The 24,680-nt window shown below is 41.6% G+C and overlaps 1 protein-coding gene across 1 annotated transcript in view; it reads right to left on the reverse strand.

Annotated features, from left to right (window-relative positions):
• LOC122811485 (kinesin-like protein KIF18A) overlaps positions 1-24,680 on the reverse strand; it is a gene marked incomplete in the record, with an annotated part of 1,576,798 nt that overhangs the window by 1,006,375 nt on the left and 545,743 nt on the right. Inside the window, 1 exon segment of the mRNA XM_044083351.1 lies at positions 426-602. Within this exon segment, the coding sequence (XP_043939286.1) occupies positions 426-602 (177 nt within the window).

Consider the following 24,680-nt stretch of genomic DNA (forward strand, 5'->3'; position numbering starts at 1 on the left):
GCATCTGAACCATTGCATGTGCTATAGTGTCAAATTTTAACTGTCACTTAACAGCCATTCTTCTAGAAACAGTGCTTATTTCCATGGTACCTTTCTCTAGGAAGCCTCTGGGAAGGTTGCCACCTCTAGTGAGCCCTTTAAAACTGCACCAATGAGAATACTGAAGCACACGTAACAGTCCTGAATTTTTGGGTTACCTGTGTCCCAAACAATAAAAGAAAAAGTTCATTGCCAGGTTTGGGTAAAAAAACAGAAGACAAATGCAAATGTACATGCCTGGAGATGAAAACCACTTTAAAGAATGGTGCAATGAAAAGCATAAAACTGAAACTATACAAAATGACCGTTTTTTTCTTTGACATCATGACAGTGTAGTACCACAACTGATGCTATTACCTAGCATTGTACCTGAAGATGACACTTACTGAAAGTTTAATTTCCTTAGCACGATTGGCATATTTCAGCGTATTGTATGTATCATCATAGCTGAAAGCAGAAGGGCTAATCGCAGCAATCATTACAGTTCTGCAGTTTCCCCCAATTGAATCCTTCAGAAGACGTGTCAGTTTACTGTCACGATAAGGAATGTGCGACTTCCTTACCTGTAAAAGAAAGCAGAAAACTGATTAAACAACCATATGGATGAAGGACCTCCAGTTCATTTTTTTTCCCAAAGGATTTCAGGAACAAGAACAACTTTAAGTTTATCCCTAAAGCAGAAATAAATTGAAAAAAAGAGGAGGACTACATTCAATTTTTAACCAAACAAGTTAACCACCAATAGAAAGCAGTAGTTCTAGAGTAGTTCCTGCAGCAAAATGCAAGTCATCAAGTAGTCACTTCCTTACTTTCTGAAATAACTCAGGACTACTCTTCTGTGAAGGTAGCACATCTGAAAATTGGCAATGTTGTGTATTAATGACATTTTTTCCCATCTAAACATTATGCCCTTGAGTTTACAGATCACACACTGTACATCAGTGCCCCCCCCCCCCAATCTCTTCTGTCTTAGGATGCACCTCCGCAAGGCACATTTCATCATGTTAATACCACCTTTATCAAAATTCTCATCCCACTCGTAAATACATACTCAGATATGCTCAGCCGTCACCTTTTGTAATAATAGTTTAAACAGTGTCATTACAAAAATATTTGTAAAATCGGTCTGCTTAAAAGTCCATTGTCTCATTTGGCAGAAAAGTACAGCCATCTGGGAATACTCACTAACAGTAAATTGTTTGGATTTCAAGGTCAATAATGCAAAATAAGTGGATACACCTGGAAAATGGCTACAGGTGGACACCTGTTCTTACATGTTTGAATTCCACATGCTCCAGAGCATAACTCGCCTCCTCCCAATGTAGGATGGTAGTAGGATTCTCAGTAGAAAATGGAACAGCAGACTGTGTCACCTTCTGTTCTTTTATGGAGTAATGAGAAAACCAATAAAAAATACTTTTAAAGACCTGGCAGGGCACCAAGTTCTGATTCAGCTTGTCCCTGTCTAATACCAAGGGAATAGATCTTGCAGTACCATCAATAGCCTCTAAAGAGAGTACCTGAGGAAAAATGATAGTACTCTCATCCTCATCCCACCCTCAGTTCCTCAGAAGGTAGTAGGAGCCTGAAGGTATGCACCAGTAGGACAAGTGACTCATTCATATGGGGGGGGGGGGGGACATAATTCAGCGATTCTGATATTCAAACATTAATTGTCAATGTGAGTATGCTCATATACCTGTGCTACATTCAGAATAAGAACTAGAGCAAAGTACTAGAGTGGTTTGCTACCTAAGGGGTAGCGCAATCACAGATCTTTAAAGGAGATCAAATGTCTTACAAAAAGCAGTGCCAAATCTACCACATTCCTAGATTGTACTTCCAGCTTGTAGTGTCTGGAAAAGGTAAAAGGTAGGAACTGTGGCCCAGGTATCAGCTTCACCGGTACTCTGGCTTGACATTTCTATAAAAAAAAAAAGAGAAAAAAAAAGAGGGGCGCTGTAGTAACGAATATATTGGAAAGAGTGGGCCCTCTGATCTGCAACTGCAATGTCCTACATTACAATCTTTAACAGAAAATAATTTAAAATGTCACTTAAACTGGATGAAGTCTACTTACATGCTAAGTACTTTCTTAGCGCACAAAAAATAAGACAGCTGGTCAGACTTTCTCATCTCTCCTTTCAATGTAATGTCCTGCTGTAGATCTTTCCCCAGTGTTGTATGGTTTAGATAAAATGCTTTTACTTTACAAGAAAAAAAGTATAAAGACAAACTGTCTGGTTTACACCTAACAATGACACCAGCTTGTACATGGGAGGGCCTAGATATGATCACTGCCTTATCCCTGTGAGAAACTGTCAAGGCTCTTTGCAAACTAAACTGTAGTCAAAAACTCCACTTGCTGAGGTAATGTAAAAAAAACAGGGTCTTATAGGGTAGGTGCTTTAGTGTCGCTGTACTGAGCTCACTCATAGGGATGCACAGTTAGCTTCTGTCTCAAAATTTAAACATGAAGTAGGGGCCAGTCAGTCTCTTTGGTGGTCTTAAAATCCCTTTCAAAACGTTATTTGACTGTGGTGTAGTATATGAGGCACATATCTTTATCTTTAAACATAATGATACCTAGCTACTGAAAGTCACATGTCATGTGTGCACTTTCTAGAAGCAAAGTAAGTAAATACCCCATGTATCAGCTAATCTTGTTTTCTAGATGTCATGTTATTAGAAGATCTGAAATTATAAAAAAAAAATTCTAATTTGCAAACACCAGAAATTCACTGGAGTCTCTCAATCCAGAAATGCAATTTGTTTCTGAGTGCCGATAGAACAGCCATGAAGTTGGTATAAGTAAAGTAAGACATAATTCTTAACGTTGCCAAAGAAGAAGCCATAAAAATATTCGATACTTTAATTTTTCAAGAAAATGTTAAAAAAAAAAAAAAAGCAGCAGCTATTTCAGAAATATGTATTTTCCAATGTACAGCTAATGTCAGTAACTACATATTAGACAAGGGGATCAGCACTGCATTGCTTATCTACTGGATGTGCCAGAGGGGGCATTTAATTTTCTGATCCAGCTTCCACAAATATGCAGACATCATGAGAGAGAGGCTGAACTTCTCGCTTAGTTATAGCGAAGAGAAGGTGCAACTCGCACCATTTTTCTTTTTTCTTTTGCCATTTAATGAGTACTTATCAATGTGCCCTGAGTGAAGGACCTTGTTAACCCTGGTCCTCAGTCAGTCAAACCCTCTACAACCTTTTCAGTCCTTGTATGTGAAAAGCCTAAAGGACGGTATGTCAAGAAGAATTTGAGGGTGCCCATCCAATTAGTGAGATTTAACTTGAAGCTGGCCAGAGTACTTTTCTACTGGATGTTTGTTTCTGCAGTGGGAGATGCACTGGGATATGAATTTATCATACCGTGTTTCTAACTTATTCGTTGAAGAAGACTTAGTTGATGGTCTTCTAGGGAGTGGTTTAGGGAGTCTGATAGCACACTGCCCTGAAAAGGGATGCTCATTTGGGTTGCCAAAGTTCCATGCCTCCTATGCTAACTTGCACAGCTGGTAAGACCGGGTGCCTCCCTGTCTACATAACACTTGACTGTGGTGTTGTCTGTGTACACTATGAGTGACCCAGGTTTCCAGAGATTGGCAAAAATGTGAAGATCTTACAGAAGGGCCCGAATTTCCTACAGATTGATATGCTCCTTCAGGAATGAAAGTTGCCATTTTCCATACACTCTGTGCGATCCTATCCATGCCCTCCCACAGCTTGTCTGTGGCATTTGTGTGAATCTGTGAATAGGAGGAGGAGGTGGTGTGAAAAGCAGTCCTGGTTTGAGGATAACCTGTCCCTTCCAACAAAGTAGCTCCTTTTTGAGACAAAGGAGGAGGGGGATCATGGTGTCCAAGGGGTGAATGTGCTGGGACCACACAGACTTCAGGTACCATTGGATTTTTCTCACGTGAAGTTTGGCCAGTGGGAGCATAGAGATGGTGGCTGCCATGAATCCCAAAGTTTTTAGCATCTCCATTGCTGAATAATGGGTTGCAGAGGATAGATTTTTGCAAAAAAAAAAAATGGACAGACTGAACTTTTTCCTGGGGGAAGACAGTAAGAATTTTCTTGTGTTCAGTCTGCAGCCCAGGAAAACCAGATCCCGTGTAGGGCCACATGAGATTTTTTTGTAGTTTACAGTGAAACTCAGACCTGTCAGGAGTTGGGGGTGAAGTGTAGACGCTAAAGAAGAATTTTTGGAGAGAGTGCCTAGATCAGTAGGTCATCCAGGTAGGAGAAAATATGGATTCCTTGAACGAAACAAAGATATTACTGGAGCTAGACACTTTTGTCAACACTCTTGGAGCTGTGGGAAGACCAAAAGGCAGAGCAGTAAACTGAAAATGAAAGAAGCCTGAGAAAAACATGGATAATACCCTGGAAAAAGGACAAATAGATATATGTAAGCAGTGATGCTAAGAAAGCTTGGGGAGGATGAAAGACAAAAGAGTGTGACGTGACTGCATTTTGAAAGATGGAACCTTCAAGTAAGTGTTCAGGAGAGACAGGTCTAGGATGCATCTCCACTGCTCTTTTTTCTGGAGGACTAGAAAAATCCTGAAGTAAAACTGTTTCCTTCAAGTCCTTTAGGACATGCTAGATGATGCTCTGATTCAAGAGGTTTTGAATAATGGAGGCCAGAAGGGATATGCAGTTTTAAGGAGGTTGTGGCATACCTTTCAGAATGGAAAAATTTTCCCAAGACATGGCATAACTATCCTTGATAATGAAGAGGACCCACTTGTCTGTGGTAATACCTTCCCACCTGGCCAGGGAGAGTGACAGTCTTTTGGGGAATAGGAGCAATGAGACTGGGGGCAGAAAAAGGGATGCTGCCAAGGTAGTCATAGATTTTTGCTTCCAAATGGAATCTTCTCAGAATACCTTTCCCTGGGGGATTTTCCTTTGTTTCTGAGCTGTCCTAGGATCCCTTCTAATGAAGGATGTAGATTTGGATTGGTAGTTCCTATGGTATCTAGGAATTGAGGACAGTAGAATCTGTCTGCAATCTTTCATGGTCTTAAGTTAGTCTTGGAGAGTTTTGAACAGGCTGGAAAGCCTGAAGACCAAACAGTAAGTCTTTGTTCAAGAGAGAGTCTAAAATTTTGATTTGAAATCCTCTGGGATAGGATGACTGTGAAGCCATGCATAGCTGCAAATTACAGATCGAGAGGCAGCAGCCCTCACAGCATCATAACTTCAGTTAATACTGTATATGGTTATTTCAGTGGCCTGCAATAGTAAGCTTACATCTGATGTTTAGAGTCAGCTATAGGAGGGTCCAGTATAACTTTGCTTAAGGAATGCAGAACAGAGATAAACTGCTTTGTCATTTGAGTTTGGTAGTTAATTGTCCTAAAGGCAAGAAGGGTAGCAGGGGTATAAACCTTCTTTCTTCATCTATTCAAACCCTTACTATCTTTGTCTGTTGGTAGGGCATTAGCACAGGACAGAAGATTAAAGGGCTTACCTGAAGAGAGATATACATGGGGTCTGCCACTGGACTCTTGTATAAATATTGCAGTTCATGAGGCACTTTGTAAAACCTGCCTGGTCCTTTACAAGCTGGTGGATGAGATTCAGGTGCAGAAGAAATGTACTGAAAGACATCCTGGAAAGCCTCAAGGACAGGAGTGTTTGGAGAAGGGGCAGGGGTACTCATCTCCAAGAGGGTGCAATACCTCTTCCGAACATCAGAGATCTGTATGGCTTGCCAGTGTGTTTCATCATGTTCTGTACAGTCTCCCAAAGTAAGCTTCCTCAATAGGGAAAGCCGGTGAGAGAGGGTCCTCTTCATCAGAAGAGATTTGTCCTGAAGAATGCACCTAAGAGGAATAGTCCAGAGACTGATCAGAATTGTAGTCCTGTTCTTCATCAGAACAAGAAATCAGGGTAAGCTTTTGAGGAGTAGCCTGTGGTTGCACAGACCCAAAGGATGGACGTTTCAAAGACATAATAGCTTTAAACAACCCCTGTGAAAAGTCTATCCACTCCTTTTCCCTTGCTGTGGAGGGATAGGCCACATGCCATTATGGCTTCTGGTTTTTTTTCTTTTTAAATGTGACGTCACCTGGATAAGACATGGAGGTTTGGAACCATTTCTGACTTCTATTAGGGAGCTTACAATCTCTTCCCCAAGTAAAAATTGAAGAACCCCATGCGGTCCCTCAGAAATAATGAAATGGAGTTCTTTGGCGGTATCAGCATTCTTCAGGGCTTCAGGTGCTATATCAGCCTCCAATGGGGTCTTAGTAGCAGGCAACTGAGAAGTAGCCTGGCACACTGCAGGTTCTGGAACCTCAGTGGGTACATCAGGGTTAGAAACAGACTACTGATCTGTTTGAGGCCTCTCTAGTTTTTTTTCTTCTGCAGCAGGGTGACGTTTGAGGACGTGGAGTCAGCCATCTTGGACTGGGCCAAGCATTTAAGACACTAGATCTCTAGAAAGGTATTGAGAGTGGAAAGCCTTGACCTATGGAGTTCGGAAATGAAAGACTGACAGACTGAGCAAGATTTCTGATCTTGGTCCAGGCCTATAGAAAAAAAAGACACTGATATGAAAGTCCTTGTATGGAATCTGCCTATCAAACTCACACTTACCACTCCTAACTGACATCCAACAATTTCCAACAAAATAACTTAAGAAGGAAGATTACCCACTGAGGCACTTATCTAGATAAGTGATCAAAACAAAAGTACCAATGACCAAACAGTGAACATTCCAATGGATGCACAATCTGCATTCGGGCTGGTGACAAGTTAGTCTGAGGATTCGGCTTTGGTACCCAGATCGGACGTCAGTGGTGACCACCCATGTGTCAGGAATACTACAGTAATTTCAGTCAAAGCATCATTTGTTCTGCAAGGGAATAGGCCAAAGAGGTTTGGATCTTTCATGGTTCAAAAGGCTATTCACAGATCTCCATACAGAGACTGAGTACAGACAGCTGGCAGGCAAGTCTGTCCTGATAAGATTTCTCTAGGCCACTGATCTTTTTAGTTACAAATCTATTAAGGTCTTTCAAATTAACTGATATGCTTAGACATATACATGCCCAGTCAATAATGGGTCAGATAAAATAGGAGTAAAGGGGAATTAAGACTTCTCTGGATACAGAGGGGATGCGTTTGGAGATTAGATGAGCAAGACAGACGGCTTTCTTAGCTACTGCGGAGAGAGGATGGTTAAACAATAACAAATTTATCAAATTTATGTACTTCCATTACAACAGCTTTTTGATTGGATGGGTATGCAACCATGGTTCTTTTACCAAAATGAACTACACTACATGTTTTCACATTAATTTGAGACTATTGTCCTTTCATCAAGATTAAATAACATCCAATTTACAGTTGTCTGCAAACTTGGATAACCACAGACCAGGAGTATTGGCCTGAAGCTTTGAAAAACAGTTGCTAAACAGGAGACAGCCCAACACTGAACCCTGTGGTACACCACCAGTAACATTTTCTTTCATAAGTGGAATGCAACTCTAATCACACCCAAACTAGAAATAAGTTGTCTTATAGGTTTATATGCAAGTACTAGGCTAGCTGCCCTTGCAGGCCATTTTAAGCCTAGCCAATTTCCCTTTTTGTGCTTGAATTAACCTATCCAATTTGGTTACAGATTGGCCTTGCACATCCCATGTAAATTACCCCCGATGAGAATAACTGGGATAATATCATGGGTAACTTGAGGGAACATATGCTTCTGATAAAGCATTCAGGAACTGCCTCTGTCCATTAGCAATACAGGGGGCAGAGTCCTGGGGTAAATTTTCCAATTCTCATCTATGGTCCAAGCTGCGCTTGAATATGGACAGGGATGAACTTTGTTTTATGTGGATGGGGAGTCTGTTCCAGAGTAGAGGCATCCTCTGAAAGAAACTCCTGTCCATCCAAACTAGTCTGCTGATCTTACAGAAGAGGCTTAGATCCCTAGACAAAGTACTTCTGATGTCATATGACTTGCTGATGTGCAGTAAATTTATCAGTACTAGATGGGAGGATGCCTTGTATGCCAGACACAGGTCATCTCCTGGCAGTCTGCAGAATGCACAGTATAGTGACAGAGCTACGAGTTGTTCCATGTAGGACATATTCTTTAGGCCTTGTATCCTTCTAGTAGAGTATCTCTGTGGGCATTCCAGTTACTGCATGTATCTGGACAGAAACATGCCAAAGTGGGCTTTATATTCTATGATTTGGCCTAATCATCCTCCCCTCCCAGAGACGTAGATTAGTAAGATCAGGAAAATCAAACAGGATAAGGAGGAGGAGACTATGCTGCAGCAGTGACCCTACTACTCAATCAACTACTGATGTAGTGATGCTGCTCACACAAATGTACTACATTCATTACAAGGACCACCGCTGCAGTACTATTTTTTATCTATGGGAAATGTACTGAAGCATTTACATGGCTCTTTGGTGTGGTGGTTGTTCTAACAAGCCCTGAAGGACGGCAGTGGAAAATGTCCTGGACAACATATCTGCTTTATAATGGCTGAAAAATTAATAACAAATGTCCAAGCAACTGCTTCAGTTCCTTGAAACGATACATTCCTGAAGAATGCCAAGGTAGCTTCTGCCGTGGTTGAATGCACTCTATTAGACCCCCCACAATGGGACTCTGCCATTATTTTAACTCACAGAAAGTGATGCAGTCAGGCAACCAGTTAGAAAAAGTCTGTTGAGATAACAGCCTGTGCTCTTTCACCTACCATGAATAATACAAAGAGCTGATTTGTCTGGCAGAAATCCAGCGTTCTAGAAACACATCTGAGCTACCTACATATATCCAAGCACACTTTCCTATCCTATTTTCTGAGTTAAGGACAGACAACCAGCAGCCAAATACCTGGATTGAGAGCCAGCCGAAAGGCCACTTGGCGTGAGGGAGGGCTGGCCCTCAGGCACAATCAATCCTTAAGGAAGACTGCATATAGCACCCTGCATATAATGGTCCATGGTTCAGAGATCCTTTTAAACTGATGAGATAACTACCAAGGTTTTCCAGCACATAAATTTGAGTGTCACTAAGGAAATTGGATGAAAATGGTTCTGGGTCGGTCTTTTATTGATATCTTTAGATCACATAGAAGTAGCATCAGCTTCCTTTGGAACAAACGTTTTCAGAAACTTTCTTAAAATGACAGGTGGACCTTTTAACTGATAGTTTCCTTTGGCAAAAAAAGGAAGAGACGTTTGGTGTGAGCTGTTCCTCCTTTTGTTGCTTGGCTAGGGGACAAGTCCATATTCTCTTTGAAACATCTGTGGAAGTTCTGAAAAAAAAAAAACTGGCAGAACAAATGTCTGTCTCTAGTAACTGCCCATAAGTAATTAGGTGGGTTTGGCATAATGGTTAAGGTCTTTGATTCATAGACACAAGGTACAGAGTTTGATTCTGACTAAAGGCAAATGGCTATGCTTAAAATAGCCCTCCGAGGCAGGTAGTCTAGTATACATCTATGAACTATGAAACATCGTAGCAATGACAGTTGTAATGAGCTCACAAAGTTAGAAAACTGAATGATGAAGAAATTAGCTGCATTCATCATTCAGGTCTTAATGTTCAAAGCCACAAAAATAGCAGTTCCCAAAGAACTGAGAAGACAAATGGGAATAGCAAATAAATACATTTATAAGTAATTTCACATCCTTGTAGCATTTTCTTTGAACTATCTAACAAAAAAGTAAGCAATACACACTAACAGACTACCTGTCTGTTACCCAGGCTGTTATGGTAAGAGCTAATGTGCTGTGGGAAACATTTCTTACACTGGACATACAGCTGTGTTATAATATACAGCATTAAAATTTAACAAGGAAATTACAATTTCCAAAACAGTTCTGCAGTATGCATTCCTTTCACTTCTAAGATTGCTATTCAGCAACAGTCTTTTCAGTTATTAGATCACAGGAGACAACAAATGTCCACAGTAGAATACCATTTTTAAATTTACTTACATTTTCCTAGATTAAATAGTGAACTGGGTGGTATCATGTAAAACAAAATCCTTAGGAAAGAATGACTGCACACTTAATACCAGGTCACCCATGCAGTCAAGTGGAAAGAAATTTATTTCAGTTCAAGGAAGCTAAGCAAGTTGACTGAAATAATGCTACTGTGACTGGCGCATTTAAGCCTACATTCTAAAGACAAAACATGCATTGTTATCATAGGTAGGTACTAGGTTATCTGCCCGAGGGCATTTATAAGCCTAGCCAGAATGTGTCGGCTTCCACTGCCCCATTGATTAATTAATTGATCCTCTGTCAAACAGAGCCAATGAAGTGATCCCAGGGGTGTATTTTCTGTTACCCATCCACTCGTCAAGGTTTCTCTTGAGTGTTAGTGAGGCGCTCTGCCTAATGTAGTTTGGAATTTTGTTCCAAAGCATGGGGAGTCTCTGTGACAGGAATCTATCCCTCCAGCATGTTCTATTTATTGTCGTGGCAAGGTTTAGCTCACTAGAGCACGTGGCTCGCAGTGACTTGGATTTCTTTAGGTGGAGCATGTCCATCAATTCTAAGTTGGACATGGCTTTGTAAGTCAGGCAGAGATCACCTCTGAGTAAGCGATACGCCACTGATTAAAGCCGGAGTTTTTTCAGTCGGGCTGCATAGGACATATGTTTGAGGCCAGTAATCCTCTTGGTGAGGTACTTTTGTGGTGTCTCCAGCTGTTGAAAGTGTCTTGTGAGGTACATCCCGAATTGGACATTGTACTCTATGATGGGTCTGATGTGTGACGAACAGAGGGGCACTATAACCTCTATTTCTAGATGCAAACCCTTTAGTAATTAGAAGGGCCACACAGAAGGGTTTTCCTAACTACTTTGGCAATATGGTTGTCAAAGGAGAGATTACTATCTACCTGGGTCCCCAGATCTCTTATTACCTCTTCTGTATTAAGGGGGCTGCCACCTATGTGGTAATTCATGGGTGTTTTGTTTTTGCCAAACGGGATGACTATTGATTTTTTGGCATTTAGCTTGAGGACATGACTTTGACACCAGGTGTCCGCCTCAGTAAGGCCCTTTTGGATGATGTCCGTGTCAGCCGGAGAGTCAATTATGGCTCCTAGTTTGCAGTCATCAGCGAACTTGGTTAGCCATAGTCCTCCTGTGTTTGCCTGTACTTCCGAGAAGTATATGATGAACAGTAGGGGTCCCAGGACCGAGCCTTGCGGGACATCACTTGTGACTGGTTTAGAGTCGGACTTGGAGCTCGCTATTCTTACCGTGTGAGTTCTATCTGTAAGCCAGTTGGCAACCCATTTCATGACGTAGGAGTTTATGTTCAGGCTGGTGAGTTTTTTGTAATACCCAAGTGGGGAATGGTGTCGAAAGCCTTGGCAAGGTCAAGATAGGCTGTGTGAACAACCTTTCCCTTGTCTATGGCCTTGGTGACTGTCTCGAAGAAGTCAACCAGGTTTAGTAGGCATGATCTGCTCTTAAAGCCGAACTGGGTCGGGTCAAGTGTTTGGAGGTTCCCAATGCCTTTAAAAAGAGTTCCATGATCATGCACTCCATAGCCTTGCAGACCAGGCCAGTCAGGCTTATGGGGCGACAGTTAACAGGGTCAGTTGTGGCACCTCCTTTGTGGAGTGGAATAACCGTTGCTGTGCGCCATTCTATGGGCACATAGCCTATGGAGAGGCTGAGGTTGAACAGCGTGTTTAGGTGGTGGGGTTAGTTTGTTCTATAGTTTGTGCAAGACACAGCCTGGGACACCATCTGGCCCCATTGACGCTGTGTTTTTGGCTTTTGAAAGGGCTATTTTCACCTGTGCGTCTGTGATTTCCGGGACACTACACTTTTCCAGTATTGTTGTGGGCCCTTTTCGGGGTGAAGTTTGCACTGAATCTATCTGCCAGGATGTTGGCAATATCAGTAGGTTCAGTATATTTTGTGCTGTTTTGCACTAGTTCAGTGCATCTCTGCGAGTTGCCACTTAGATTCTTAACATAGCTAAAGAAGGCTTTGTGGTTATCTTTTGAATCCTTGGCTATTTTTCTTTCGACATTAGCCCTGGATGATTTTATGAGGGACCTTAGTTTCTTACTGCTACTGATTGATCTTGGGATTTGCTTTTTTTCTGAACTAGTTTCCTCCTTCTATTGTATAGCCTGTTTATGGCAGGGGTCCACCAGACTAGTTTCCTTCTCTTAGAGGAGTCAGTCTTGGTTTTGCTAGGGATGGCAAAATCCATACATCCTTGTAGGTGCTCATAGAGTGCATTTGTAAAGGTTTCTGCATCTTGGGCAGCATTATCCTTTAGCGTGAGGGCTGTGAAACTTACCACCTCTGTCTTAAGTAAGGTGAAGTTCGCTTTAGAAAATTTTTTACTGTGGTTTCCTTAGTTGGAGGTGGTGGGGTGTAGACACCCAGAGTGATTAGTTTATGGTCTGATCTAACCAGTGATGGGTTGACCTCCGATGTGGAACACCTGTCGCCCATGTTTGTAAAGACCAGGTCCACAATATGTTTTCACCTCTGGTATGGGAGTTTACCAGCTGATCCAGGGCATTTGAGTTGATGAATTCTAGGAAGTGCTGGGCCTGGGAGTTTGTACTAGAGTAGTTTTCCCAGTTAATGGTAGGGTAATTGAAATCGCCCAATATCAGGGTGTTCGGTAGGACCTTCGTGTTTTCCAGTGTCACCAGAAAGGTAGAGTGGTGGTCTTGGGTCATGGAGGGTGATCTGCAGCAGGCCACAATTTGCATTGCAGATTTAGTTGCACATGGATGATCTCAGAGGTATTATGCTGTGCCACTAACCTGGAGGCTTAGGTATCCTTGATGAATATGGATGCATCCCCTACTTTTGTGTTTCAGTCCGTGTTCTGTGGCCGAAATGTGTGGTACGAGTTCCTTGAACAAGGTTTCAGTTACTGCACAGATGTCGACGTTATCCATAATGAGGAGCGCTTTGAGCGAGTGCATTTTGAGATTTAAACTCCTGGCATTGAGTAGCACAACCCTCAATGTTTTGTTAATTGTGCTGTTTACGGAGGTGGGTTTGACTTTTGAGTCTTATCTAAAAAAGGCACTATGGGAGCAGCAAGAGCCTTGGCCAGTATTCAAAAGCTTAGGGGTGGCAGGTGCAAGCAGTCTCTTGCGAAGCAACGTGGCTTGACGAGCATGTCGTCCCAGGCTGAAAGACACTGGATCCCCTTTGCATGACACCAAAAGTTTAGCCGATTGTTGAAATTGATAATTTTTTTCTTAATACTGAGGTATCATTCTTGGGTCAGGGTCATACCAGCCTGGGCTACATGATCAGAAAGCTCTTCCATGTCTCTTTTCATGTAGTCCAGGGAGGTGCGTCTCAGGTCATTCACACCAACATGAACAATGACAGAGTCATATTTGTACTTGTTCTGGAGTGACTTTAGTGCTTGTGTTATGTGGTGGATTCTGGCTCCCGACAGGCAGCTAACAGTAACCTTCTGCTTGTCCAGCCTAGTGAGTGGGACATCAGTGTGCCTGACTATAGAGTCACCTATTACTAGTGTGTTAGGTATGTTATTTCGCCTTAAGGGCTGTGATTGTGTAGCACACTGATTTTGTGTTTTATGTGTTGTCTGGTTTGTGACGGGAGGTGCAGGTTGTTTGAGTGTCTGCTTTGGAAGCCCCTGATGCTTTTGCAGGTTTTTATTTAGAGCCTCCGAGTATAATTTTGTGTATGTATGTGTAATTTTTGCCAGTGCTGGTTTAGTAGGTCTACGTGTGGCTGGAGGTACGGTGCAAGTGTTAACCTTCTCCTCTTGACTGTATGTTCCAGTCTTGGGTGGAGACGGCTTAGCCTCCAATTTGGCTGTATAATTGCATCTCTCTCATATGTTAGTGTTTTGTAGTAGGAGGAGAGGGTTGTCTGTGTACATGAGGCAGTTGTAACACTGCCTCAGGATACCCAGATTCACCAGCTAGACTGGAAAGTACACCTGAAATTGCCCTTTGGTCATGCCTGAATAGTAGGGTGAGCTGCTTAGTTGCTTGGTTGGTGAGGGGTGAATAAAGAGCCTTGCCCTACTGGGCAATCAAGTGTCGGGGTATATAAGTGCTTGCTATTAGGATTGATCAAGTGCTGGGATATAGGATGCTTTTTGAGTGCTTAGGTTGAGAGTTAGACTAGTTTCAAGGGAAAAACCGAAGAGGAGACTTAGTGGAGCCAGGAATAATTTAACCCTAGCTAACCGGCACTGCCCGACACAAAACCGTTGAAACACGGTTTTTATAGCAGGGAAATGAAAGAGATAGAAATTAGCTCAAAATGGCCAATACCCACTAACTTCTAGGCTGGAACCACTCCTCCAGGGACAGACAGGCTGCTCAAAGCTCCCCTCTCTCACAGGTCAACTGAGAAACTTCCTTCTATCCAAGTAAGGTATGGACAACTCAGAAACTTGTAACACAGCCCTGAATTCAGCACTAGCCTGAAAACTGGACTATACTAGCTTAGAAAGGCGGGAAACAAGGAATTATTTTGTTGTTTGTTTTTTTGAAAAGATAAGGCAAAGTCAGTAAAAAATACGCTTAAAACAGCTTTAAACGACTACAAACAATCAGAAAAGGCTATTGCACTTAAGTCTGTAGCCTACAACAGTTAAACAACTTGTTTAAACAAAAAAACGACTTTTTAAAAGTGCAGGCAGTCAAATAAGTACAATATGTAAAAAAAACAAGCTTTTGAATCACAATAAACGCTGGAAAATCAGCTTTTAGGCGGAAAACAGTTAAGTACAGAAAACCGATACTTAATCACTCCAAAGTCTCTCTTCTAAGCTAGAAGGCTTGTATCAGTTTAAGGCTTTCTATTGCTTCCCAGTAGGTTAGTTACAGGAAAGATGGGAAACTAGCGCAGATGTGTTTTTTTAAACCAGAAAGTTAAGAGATGGACAAGCTGTCCAAATGGTCAATAAACTACAATTTTTGGGCCAAGAACCACTCCTCTTGTGGTAGACAGGCTATCTAGTGCTTACCACTCCCACTAATAAGCTAGAAGGCTTTCCTCCAACACAGAAGGGCTTGTGGGGTTCAGAAGCTTACCGACAGTCCTGGATACAGCAACGCTGTATCTGGACTAGGCTAGTTACAGGAAAGGAGGGAAACAACCGCAAGTGCGGCTTTTAAACCAGAAAGTTGAAAGATGGAAAAAACTGCCCAAACGGCCAATAGCTACTATTTCTGGGCCAGGAACCACTCCCCTTGTGGTAGATAGGCTACCTAATGCTTACCACTCCCACTGATAATCTAGAAGGCTTCGGGGCTCAGAAACTTACAGAGAGTCCTGGATACAGCAAATCTGTACCTGGACTAGACTAGTAACAGGAAAGGCAGGAAACAAGCGCAAACACAGGCTTATAAATCAGAAGGTTGAAAGAGATGGAAGAGCTTCCCAAACGGCTAATAAACTATCATTTCTGGGCCAGAAACCACTCCTCCTGTGGTAGATAGGTTACCTAGTGCTTACCACTCCCACTGATAAGCTAGAAGGCTTCTCTCCGTCACAGAAGGGCTTGGGGGGCTCAGAAGCTTACCAACAGTCCTGAATACAGAAAATCTGTACCTAGACTACACTACTTAAGAGGAAAGGCGGGGACCAAACGCAAACACAGGCTTTTAAACCAGAAAGTAGAAAGAGATGGAAAAACTGCCCAAACGACCAATGAACTACAATTTCTGGGCCAAAACCCACTCTTCCCATGGTAGATGGGCTACGTAGTGTTTACCACTCCCACTGGTAAGCTAGAAGGTTTCCCTCCAACACAGAAAGGCTTGGGGGGCTCAGAAGCTTACCAACAGTCCTGGATACAGCAAGTCTGTATCTGGACTAGACTAATTACAGGAAAGGAAGGAAACAAGCTTAGAATTTTTTTTTTTTTTTTTTTTACAGAAAAGCAGCTAAAACAGCAGTAAATACAATTCAAATTGCAGTGCAGGCTAGCACACGAGTGTGTAGCAATATTACGGCAAATACAGTTTAAATAAATGCAATTAAATTAACAAATGGCTAAAAAACAAGTGCAGACGGCAGAAAATTAGAAGGCTAATAACAAGCAGTAATAAGTGCAGAGTAAGAGCGACTGAATAGATAGCACGCAGAACAGCAACTAAGACAGTTACAGTAAGAGCAGCTCTATAAAATATGTATAGATTTTATTTAGTTTTTTTTTTTTTTTTTTTTTTTTTTTTTTTTGAGGGAGGGAACAGAGCAAGATTAAGAGGCTACAGGGGTTGTCCTTCCCAAATGCTCTCTTTGTACACAGTAGGAGTGCCTGAAATCAAAATATGATCTCACTGCACTCAGTTGAGTGAGCAAATGAGATGGGCCCAGAAGGAGTATCCAAATACAAATTTACAAGAGGGGTGGGCAATTTCAAAGCCAGCAACATTAACACCAGAACAAGAACAGGGAGGGTGGGTGAGTGGGGAACTGTAGAGAGACGGCCACAGCTTTCAGTTGAGTTAATATTCAGTGAGAAACATAAATAAATAAATTAAATGCAGAGCTATATGAAAAAGAACAGATAAAAGTGTACTTAAATTCACTTATACGTCCAGTTGATTTCAGGTAGATGATATCTGACAAAAGGTATACAATTTAAAAGTCGGCCATTCAGAAGACTTGTGCATGAAAGGGAATTTAGATGTACGTCTGTCTATACCATCTGCGATTTAATACACAAGAGGACATAGCTAGTCAAACAGTGAAGAATATTACTTAAAAAGAGTGTTAGCAATAGCTATGAGGATTGTCATACCGCATTAATGCAAAAACTGATAGTCTTGCAGGGACTCTGTATATTCCAACTGTCCCTGATTTTGCTGCATATGTTTGTCTGTTCTGTGTAAAGTTCCTTCAAATCACTGAACATTAAGGTTTCATACATACTATACAAAAATGCATATCAATGCAAGACCTGTACTATTCTTTTTTTATGTGAATTAGCGTAATATTTAAAAGCTGATCCTCATTTTGGACCTTTGCCCCTATTATTTTTGACTTTGTCCAGAAATCTTGAGCAAAGAAGTTAATGCATGTGGGACTCTGTCTAGCACCACCTCAACTGTTAATGAACAACAGGGTGAAAAGCAAACTACAAAAATTTGTTTTGATTATGTAACTCTGCTTCTTTATATCTTCTTATTTTCTTTCCTGATTGGAAACAAATTTAACATTTCTGATCAGTGCTCTACCAAATTTAATAAATTTAAAAAAAAAGAAAATGAATAAATAAATGCAATAAAAGCTTAGAAAATTTTTAGCGATGTCATGGATAACTTTTAAAGTGATCGATGAAAATAATGCATGCTACATCTAAGAACAAAGGAAAAAAGGAAAAGAAAAAAAATGAATGCAATATATGAACACCTAGCTAAAAAGTTGCACAGCATGTGGTGCATTTTTCTAGCATCAGTCTCAGTAACCAGCTCATTGGAGGCTAATAATGCATTCAGATTGTCCATGTTATTTATGGAGCATTCTGACAAGTAAACAAACATTACAAATAATGATATTTAAATGAGGATCCACACACAAAACTGGATGCAACCACTGACAAGCAAAGAACCTTAAAGGAGGCATAACCAATGCCATTATCAAAGAAATTTGCTAAAAGAAATGCAGAATTTTTTGATAAGCAGCTGCAGGTTCTATGGTGAGCACCAGAAATAAATTTTCTTCACGTTATCAGGTAAGTTTTACATATTTTTCTTTTGGCCTCATGCAGGATGGAGACCACTCCTATGGAGAGGAAGTCTCCTTGGAAAATTAAGCTTTTTTGTTATCCGGGCTGACTGTACAGATTTGGGTGCACTAGTACTTTCTTTAATGAGTTTGTAATGTGTACAGCATTGGAGTTGTCAGGGCTCCTTCCCTTATAACCTTGCGTGGCTGGGTGAACTAAGGCTGGCTTTGACAAAATCTCTCAATGATCCTTGCTCTTTTTATCTTTAGCAATACAAGTGAAAGAAGAAAGAAAGTGGAAATGCATAAAGCAGCACCTTGCTCCAAGGTGTTCAGAAAGCAGTTGCTGCCCACTTTCCCTTGTATGTGGACCTCGAACAAAAGGTCTTGAGTTAATGGTAGTCTGGGAGGAAAACAAGCTCAGAGGATTTGTTCATCTAGCCTCCTAAGAAATGTTGTTTTAAAGGGGGCAGGAGACTGAAATATAAAACTCCAGCCTACAAATCAGAAATAAAGCCACCATGGCCCCCATCTGCAGAGTTGGCAAACATATTTCCTTCCTTGCTTGTGGTATACTGCAACACACTAGTACTTTCTGTTACTACTTTCAAGGTACCTGGCTTCCATGCCAACTTCAAATGCTACAGGCCATGGATAATAGCAGAATGTCCTTCATTTTTTTTCTGCTTGCTTCTGTGTTGTTTTGCTGTACCTGAACTTGGCACTCAGATAAATTTTGTGTCCTTGCCCACCTACTCCCTCAAGCAAATTTTGAAGCATCTGTGGTTACGGTTCAAGAACCCTTAAAGGTTACAAAAATGCACCAACTACCTGGCCTACACCTCATGAGCTCAACTTCTGAACTCCCTCTGGATAGTGAGAATCAGCAGGAGATTCTTTTCTTTTTTTTTTTTTTTGCTAGAGGGGGGTGCTGCTGATCCTAGAGATTTTTGGTGTCCCATTGAATTCTACACAAGTATGGCAGGATGGAAGCATGCATGTTATACTGTAATTTCAAGAAAGACCTTTCAAACAAGTTCTTGTGCCTGCTGTCAGAAGTACAGGAAGAGAACTCTTACTGTTTTCCCTGTGGAAAACATAATCTGACTGATTTGTTGCTCACTGCTGCCCCTACAAAATCTATATGAGGGGCCAAAAAGCTGGACTTATTAAAGTTTAGAGAAATACCAAGAATAATTAGGCAATAAGACTGTATACTTCACAGTACTGTGGTGCTCTTGTTGAAATCTAACATGGAGCAGGTAGTAGGTCTGTATAAAGTACAGCTATGTGATAAAAACATTGTAGTATCAGATGTCCAAACAGAAGCATTATCACTTGAGTTTAATTCATCATAGAGGGCCATTTTAGCCAAAGGTACACGTCTGCCATTCTGACTTGACTTTCAGAACTTTGGAAGTCCCAAAGTAGATCAGTCTCCTCCTCATTCTGGTAGACACAGGACAGCAAGTTTCACCATCTTCAGTTCTTTTTCTGCATGGAAAGGGAGACCTCTTTCTCCAAAACGCACGTTTGATAGTTGGTTCTACGCATAGAAGGTTGAAAAGAACCCTATTTTAGCAATGGTGATACCTACAGTACGATAAAAACAAGGAGCAGGTATTCCCCAAAGCCTAAGAGTTGCTGGGAAAGAAAGAAAAGGTGGCTGGAAGATTGCAAAGCATGATTTGTGAACATTTGTTGGTATGAATATGAAATCACACAACCACACTGTGTTCATCATAGCAATTACTGCAGCATTACAAGTCAACAAACTTGGCAGAATACAAAAGCAGCAGCTACTCTGAGCTGAAGTTTAGGGTAGAAGAACTACAACACCATAAAGGACTGCAGATGCAAAGCCTGCTTTGATCCTAAGTAAACAGCCTAATGTTTACTGCTTGAAAATGGAATTTATGGAAGTCCAAACAGCTGTTTTAAATATTCTTCTTTAAATATTCCGTGGAATGAATGTAAATTCACTCATATTCTTCTACAGCAAGTAAGATTCCATTCATGTTCTGCTGGTGTGTGTGTGTGTGTGTGCGTAAAATGCCCCACTTAGGGACAGCAGGTGTTGTTAATTTGCTCAAGCTCAATCCCTATATCTTTGCTACAAGTAACAGCAGCCTGAATCTTCTACATCAACCACCAAGCTGTTAAAATATTTAGAATTTAAGAGAGTTGAGTTTCAGGTGCATTTTCAAAGAGTTGAGTGTCAAGTGCATTTACAAGGAATTGAGTTACAAGTGCTTTTTTAAGGAATTGTGAGCTTCAAGGGAAGAAAAGTTTACTGCTACTTATGCTAAGTCAGTTTACCATGCGCAACAGTTTTGTTAAAAAAAAATGTTACCGGGGATGATCCTTTACCCTGCCTAGGGCCCCATTTGACCATGATCCCACTCTGTGTGCAGTACACACTCAATAGAAGTCTGTGGAGAAGGGAAAAAAAAAAGAGGGAAGATGAATGGACTGGGTCAAGGACAAATCATTAACCACCTTGGGCATAAAAGAAGGACTGGCACGAAGAGACACACTATCTTTGTAAAAAGTGAAAAAGGGAGGAACGATCATGAGTGCTTGAAGTTCAGAGACCTCACTGGCAGAACAGCCACCAACAATATAGGTTTCTAAACACAATGCTGCAGAGAATAAAAAGGCAGGTTCAAAAGCAGACGGAGTCAAACACTCAAGAACAACATTAAGTTCCAAGAAAGGGTAAGAGGGTTTTCTGAAAACCTGATATGAAGGACACCTTTTAAAATTTGTTTGATTTCAAAACTAGGAACCAAAGGTGGATGTGGACTTAGAGGCAGAGAGGCAGAAATGTCTGACAAATGAACTTTAAACAAAATGCCAAGCCAAACCAGCACTGAGCAATTCACACAAATAAGAAAGGACCACAGAAATCCCTACAGAAAAAGGGTCCAGGTCATGCTTGTGACAATCAAAAATCTCTTGCATCTAGCCACATAGCATTTTCTAGTAGTGGGTTTTCTAGCCTCCTGCAAAATCTGAAGCACGTTCTCAGACATCTTAAGCCTGAAAGGAATCAAAACCCTAACACCCAAATTGTCAGCTAAGTGTGGACAAGTGAGGGTGAATGAGAGAGACCTTGCCCTGTGCAAGATCCATACTGTGAGGAAACTTGTGATTTCTCCTGGCTAGGTGAAACAGAAGGGGGAACCAATGCTACCTGGCCAAAAAAGGAGTCACCAGCAAGATTTTGGGTGTGGTTCCACATTATCTTGTGCAAGACCCTGGGAAGTAGAGGAAGATAAGCATACATAAACATCCCCTTCCAAGAAAAAAAGACATGGCATCCATCCTCCAAGCCAGAGGACTTGGACACTCTAACAGAAGTGGGAAAATTGTGAGGCAAAAATATCTACCTGAGGAGAACCCCATGGTGTACAATGTCCAGAAATACCTCCCTATAAAGCATCCATTTGTGAGGATGAGTCTTAGATGTGCTCAAATAGTTTGCCATTAAATTATGCTCTGAAGGGATGTTAATCACCTGAAAAAACAGATGACACCTGAAGAGCCAGTTTGCAAACATGGTAAGATTTTGTGTCCCTTTCCTTGCTAATGTGCCACGTGACAAGTATCTGTAAAAAAATCTTTAGAGGACCTGGAACCCAAAAGGAATGAAAGGCTTAGACAGCTAGGAGTACAGCCCTCATCTCTTTGATATTGATAATTATTTTTTATTTTATTTTACATTTGTTTACCGGGAAAGTCCGAATGGAACAAGGTCCATTTACAGAGGAGGCCCGTGGAGAAAAGCTCCACATCAAACAATATGTACAGTGGTAAATGTACAATCAAAAAAGATACATCATACAATGGCTTGTTCCAAGCAAGCTTAATTACACATAGTAGACTCTGAATGGCAGTATTTGGGAGAAAAGACTCACATTAACCGATTCAATCAAAAGACACATTTACACATAGTAAGACCTGTATGGGAGTACTTGAGTACTGTATAATAGAGATAGTAAGCAGTGAGGAGAGGAAGATAGCAAGAAATGGAGGACAGCAGGAAAGCATTTTACATTTACATCATACAAGCAAGATATGGTCTGTCATTTGTTAATGGGACCAAAGAACTTGGACTTTCAGGTTGTTTGAAAAGACTCCTCAAAAGTGATAGGAACCACTGATGCACAGCTCCTTGGCAGAGAGAAACCTGAAAATGCAGTCCTTATTTAGGAAAATCTGATAAATCCACCAGCAGTGCTTCAGCTTCAGATAAGCTGAGGGGCCAGATACTCCAGACAGTGGAGTGCTGATGCCAAACAATCTTGAGATACCACTGAAATTTCCTCATGTGGAGACTGGCAAAAGGAAAGTAAAGTTGTGTACCTACCATAAATGTAGACGTTCAAGTGTATTCACTGGTGCAGTCATTACAATTGGGTTATCCTGCTAGCAGGCTACCCGCAGTCGGCCTGAATTCCAAAGTCTAGGTCCGGCATCGGTTGCTGTCGCCTCCTCCCTGACGTCAGTGCGCCAGGAAGTATAAAAGATGCAGCCGACGCCATTTTCTTCAGTTTTTCATGCACCAGATGTCAGGTGCCCCCCAAAAGGGTATGCTAAAAATATGTCTATAAAGCATGCATGCACCAAGTAACAAGTTTCCTTCATCTACAAGCAAATACACCACATAGGTTGTATAGAATAGAGAAGTACAGATAAGGTCCAGCAAAGATAAGGGGGATGGTGGATGGGTAACCTGGACTGCAACAGTGAATACACTCTAACATCTACATTTATGGTAGGTACACAACTGTACTATGTTCATCGTGTTTCACTGCTGCAGTCATTACAATTGGGTTGAATCCCAAAGCTAAGGTTGGGAGGCTGGAACTAAATAGAATTAGGAGCAGCTATGAGGCCCTGCAGGACTGCGGTGGCAAAGCCTGCCCTGGATTTGGAGTAAAGTGGTAAGTGGTAGTGCTTTGTAAAAGTGTGCACTGAACTCCAGGTTGCAGTCTCTAAAATGTCTTTGGTTGGCACTCCTCTGAGGAAGGCTGCTGAAGTGGCTGCTGCTCTAGTTGAATGTGGCCTAATGCCCTTAGGCACTGATTTGCCATGTTGAGAATAGCATAAACGAATGCAGTGACCTATCCACTTTGAAATAGTCTGCTTTGAGACCGCCTTTCCTTGTGATCCTGCAGCATATGCTACCAGTAATTGCTCAGTCTTTCTGAAAGCTTTGGTTCTGTCCAAGTAGAATTGCAGTTGTTTGTGTATGTCCAAAGAATGCAGAAGTTTCTCACCATTATTCTGTGGGTTTGGATAAAAGGTAGGCAAATGAATAGTTTGGTTGAAAGCCACACTGGACACTACCTTAGGCATAAATGTGGGGTTTGTCCTTAGAGAAACCCTATCTGGATGGAAAATGATAAAAGGTTTCACAGCCATGAGTGCCTGAAGCTCTGAGACTCGTCTTGCAATGGTTACTGCTAGGAGCAGAGCTGTTTTCCATGACAAAAATTTTATATCAGCTGTAGCGGCTGGCTCAAAAGGAGGCAGAGTGAGTTTTTCCAAGACATAATTGAGGTCCCATGCAGGTATTGGTGATCTCCTTGGAGGCCGTAAATTTTTGGCTCCTCTGAGGTACTGCCTTAATAAAGGATGAGAAAAAATTGGTGGCTCTGTATTGTAATGAGCTAAAGTGGCAGAGGCATGAATCTTAATTGATGAAAAGGATAGGCCTTTGTCCAGCATCTCAGTTAAGTATTGCAAAATCTGAGGGATATTTGGAACAATCATGTCAATTCCTTGCGCCTGGTTCCAAGCACAGAATCTCTTCCATTTTTCTGCATAAGATTTTCTGGTACTGGGCCTCCTGGCTTCCAAGATAACATCAATCACCGCTTTAGAAAGAGGTGTGTTTTGAAAAGCTACATTATCCGCCATGCTGCTAGATTTAAGGTCCTGAGTTGGCTGTGCAGGATCTGATTGTTTTGTTAGGTCAGTAAGTGAGGAATTCGAGGTAATGTCCATGCTGGGCATTGGGTCAAGTTCCTTAGGATTGGGTACCAGTGCTGGTGGGGCCAGTCTGGGGCAATCAGTATAATTTTTGGCTTTTCTTGTCTGACCTTTAGGAGTACCTTGGGTAGGAGAGACAGTGGGGGAAAGGCATATACTGTTAAGTTTTTCCAGCTGAAAGATAGAGCATCCACTTTCCATGCTTGCTTGTGATAAGTCCTTGTGCAGAATCTCTGTAGTTGGCAGTTGTGAGGGGAGGCAAATAGATCTATGTCCGGGCATCCCCAATTCCTTGTTATCATGTTGAAGACTTGTGGATCCAATTTCCACTCGTGGGGATCCATGAGGTTTCTGCTTAATTCGTCTGCCAGAGTATTTATCCTTCCTGGCAGGAATTGTGCTTGCAGATGTACTTGGTAAGTCAATGCTGTGTCCCACAAAGTCATGGCTACTCTGCAAAGGGGGTAGAAATGTGTGCCTCCCTGCTTGTTTATGTACCACATGACTGTAGTGTTGTCCGTCTTTAACAGTAGTTGCCTGGATGAAGTAGATCCTTGAAGGCTGTCAGGGCATTTTGAACAGCTGGCATCTCTTTTTGATTGATATGCAGATGCATTTGGATTGCGGACCATCAGCCCTGAATGCATCTTCCTGCATGTGGGCCCCCCAGGCATAATCCGATGCATCTGTTGTCAATGTCTGTCTGGCTGGGGCTATGATGAATGGCTGCCCCCTGTTGTGGTGACAAGCCTTTGCCCACCATCGAAATTCCTGTTGCAGGCAGGGAATGACTGTAATTATTGCTTCCAGGCTGTGGCAATGTTGAGTCTAAACACTTTTTAGATACCATTGTAGTTTCCTCATATGCAGTCTTGCATATGGAATTAGCAGAATGCAGGATGCCATGAAGCCCAA

This window comes from Protopterus annectens, chromosome 9.part0, assembly GCF_019279795.1.
Source record: "Protopterus annectens isolate FY-2018-M chromosome 9.part0, PAN1.0, whole genome shotgun sequence".
Classification (NCBI taxonomy): Eukaryota; Metazoa; Chordata; order Ceratodontiformes; family Protopteridae; genus Protopterus; species Protopterus annectens.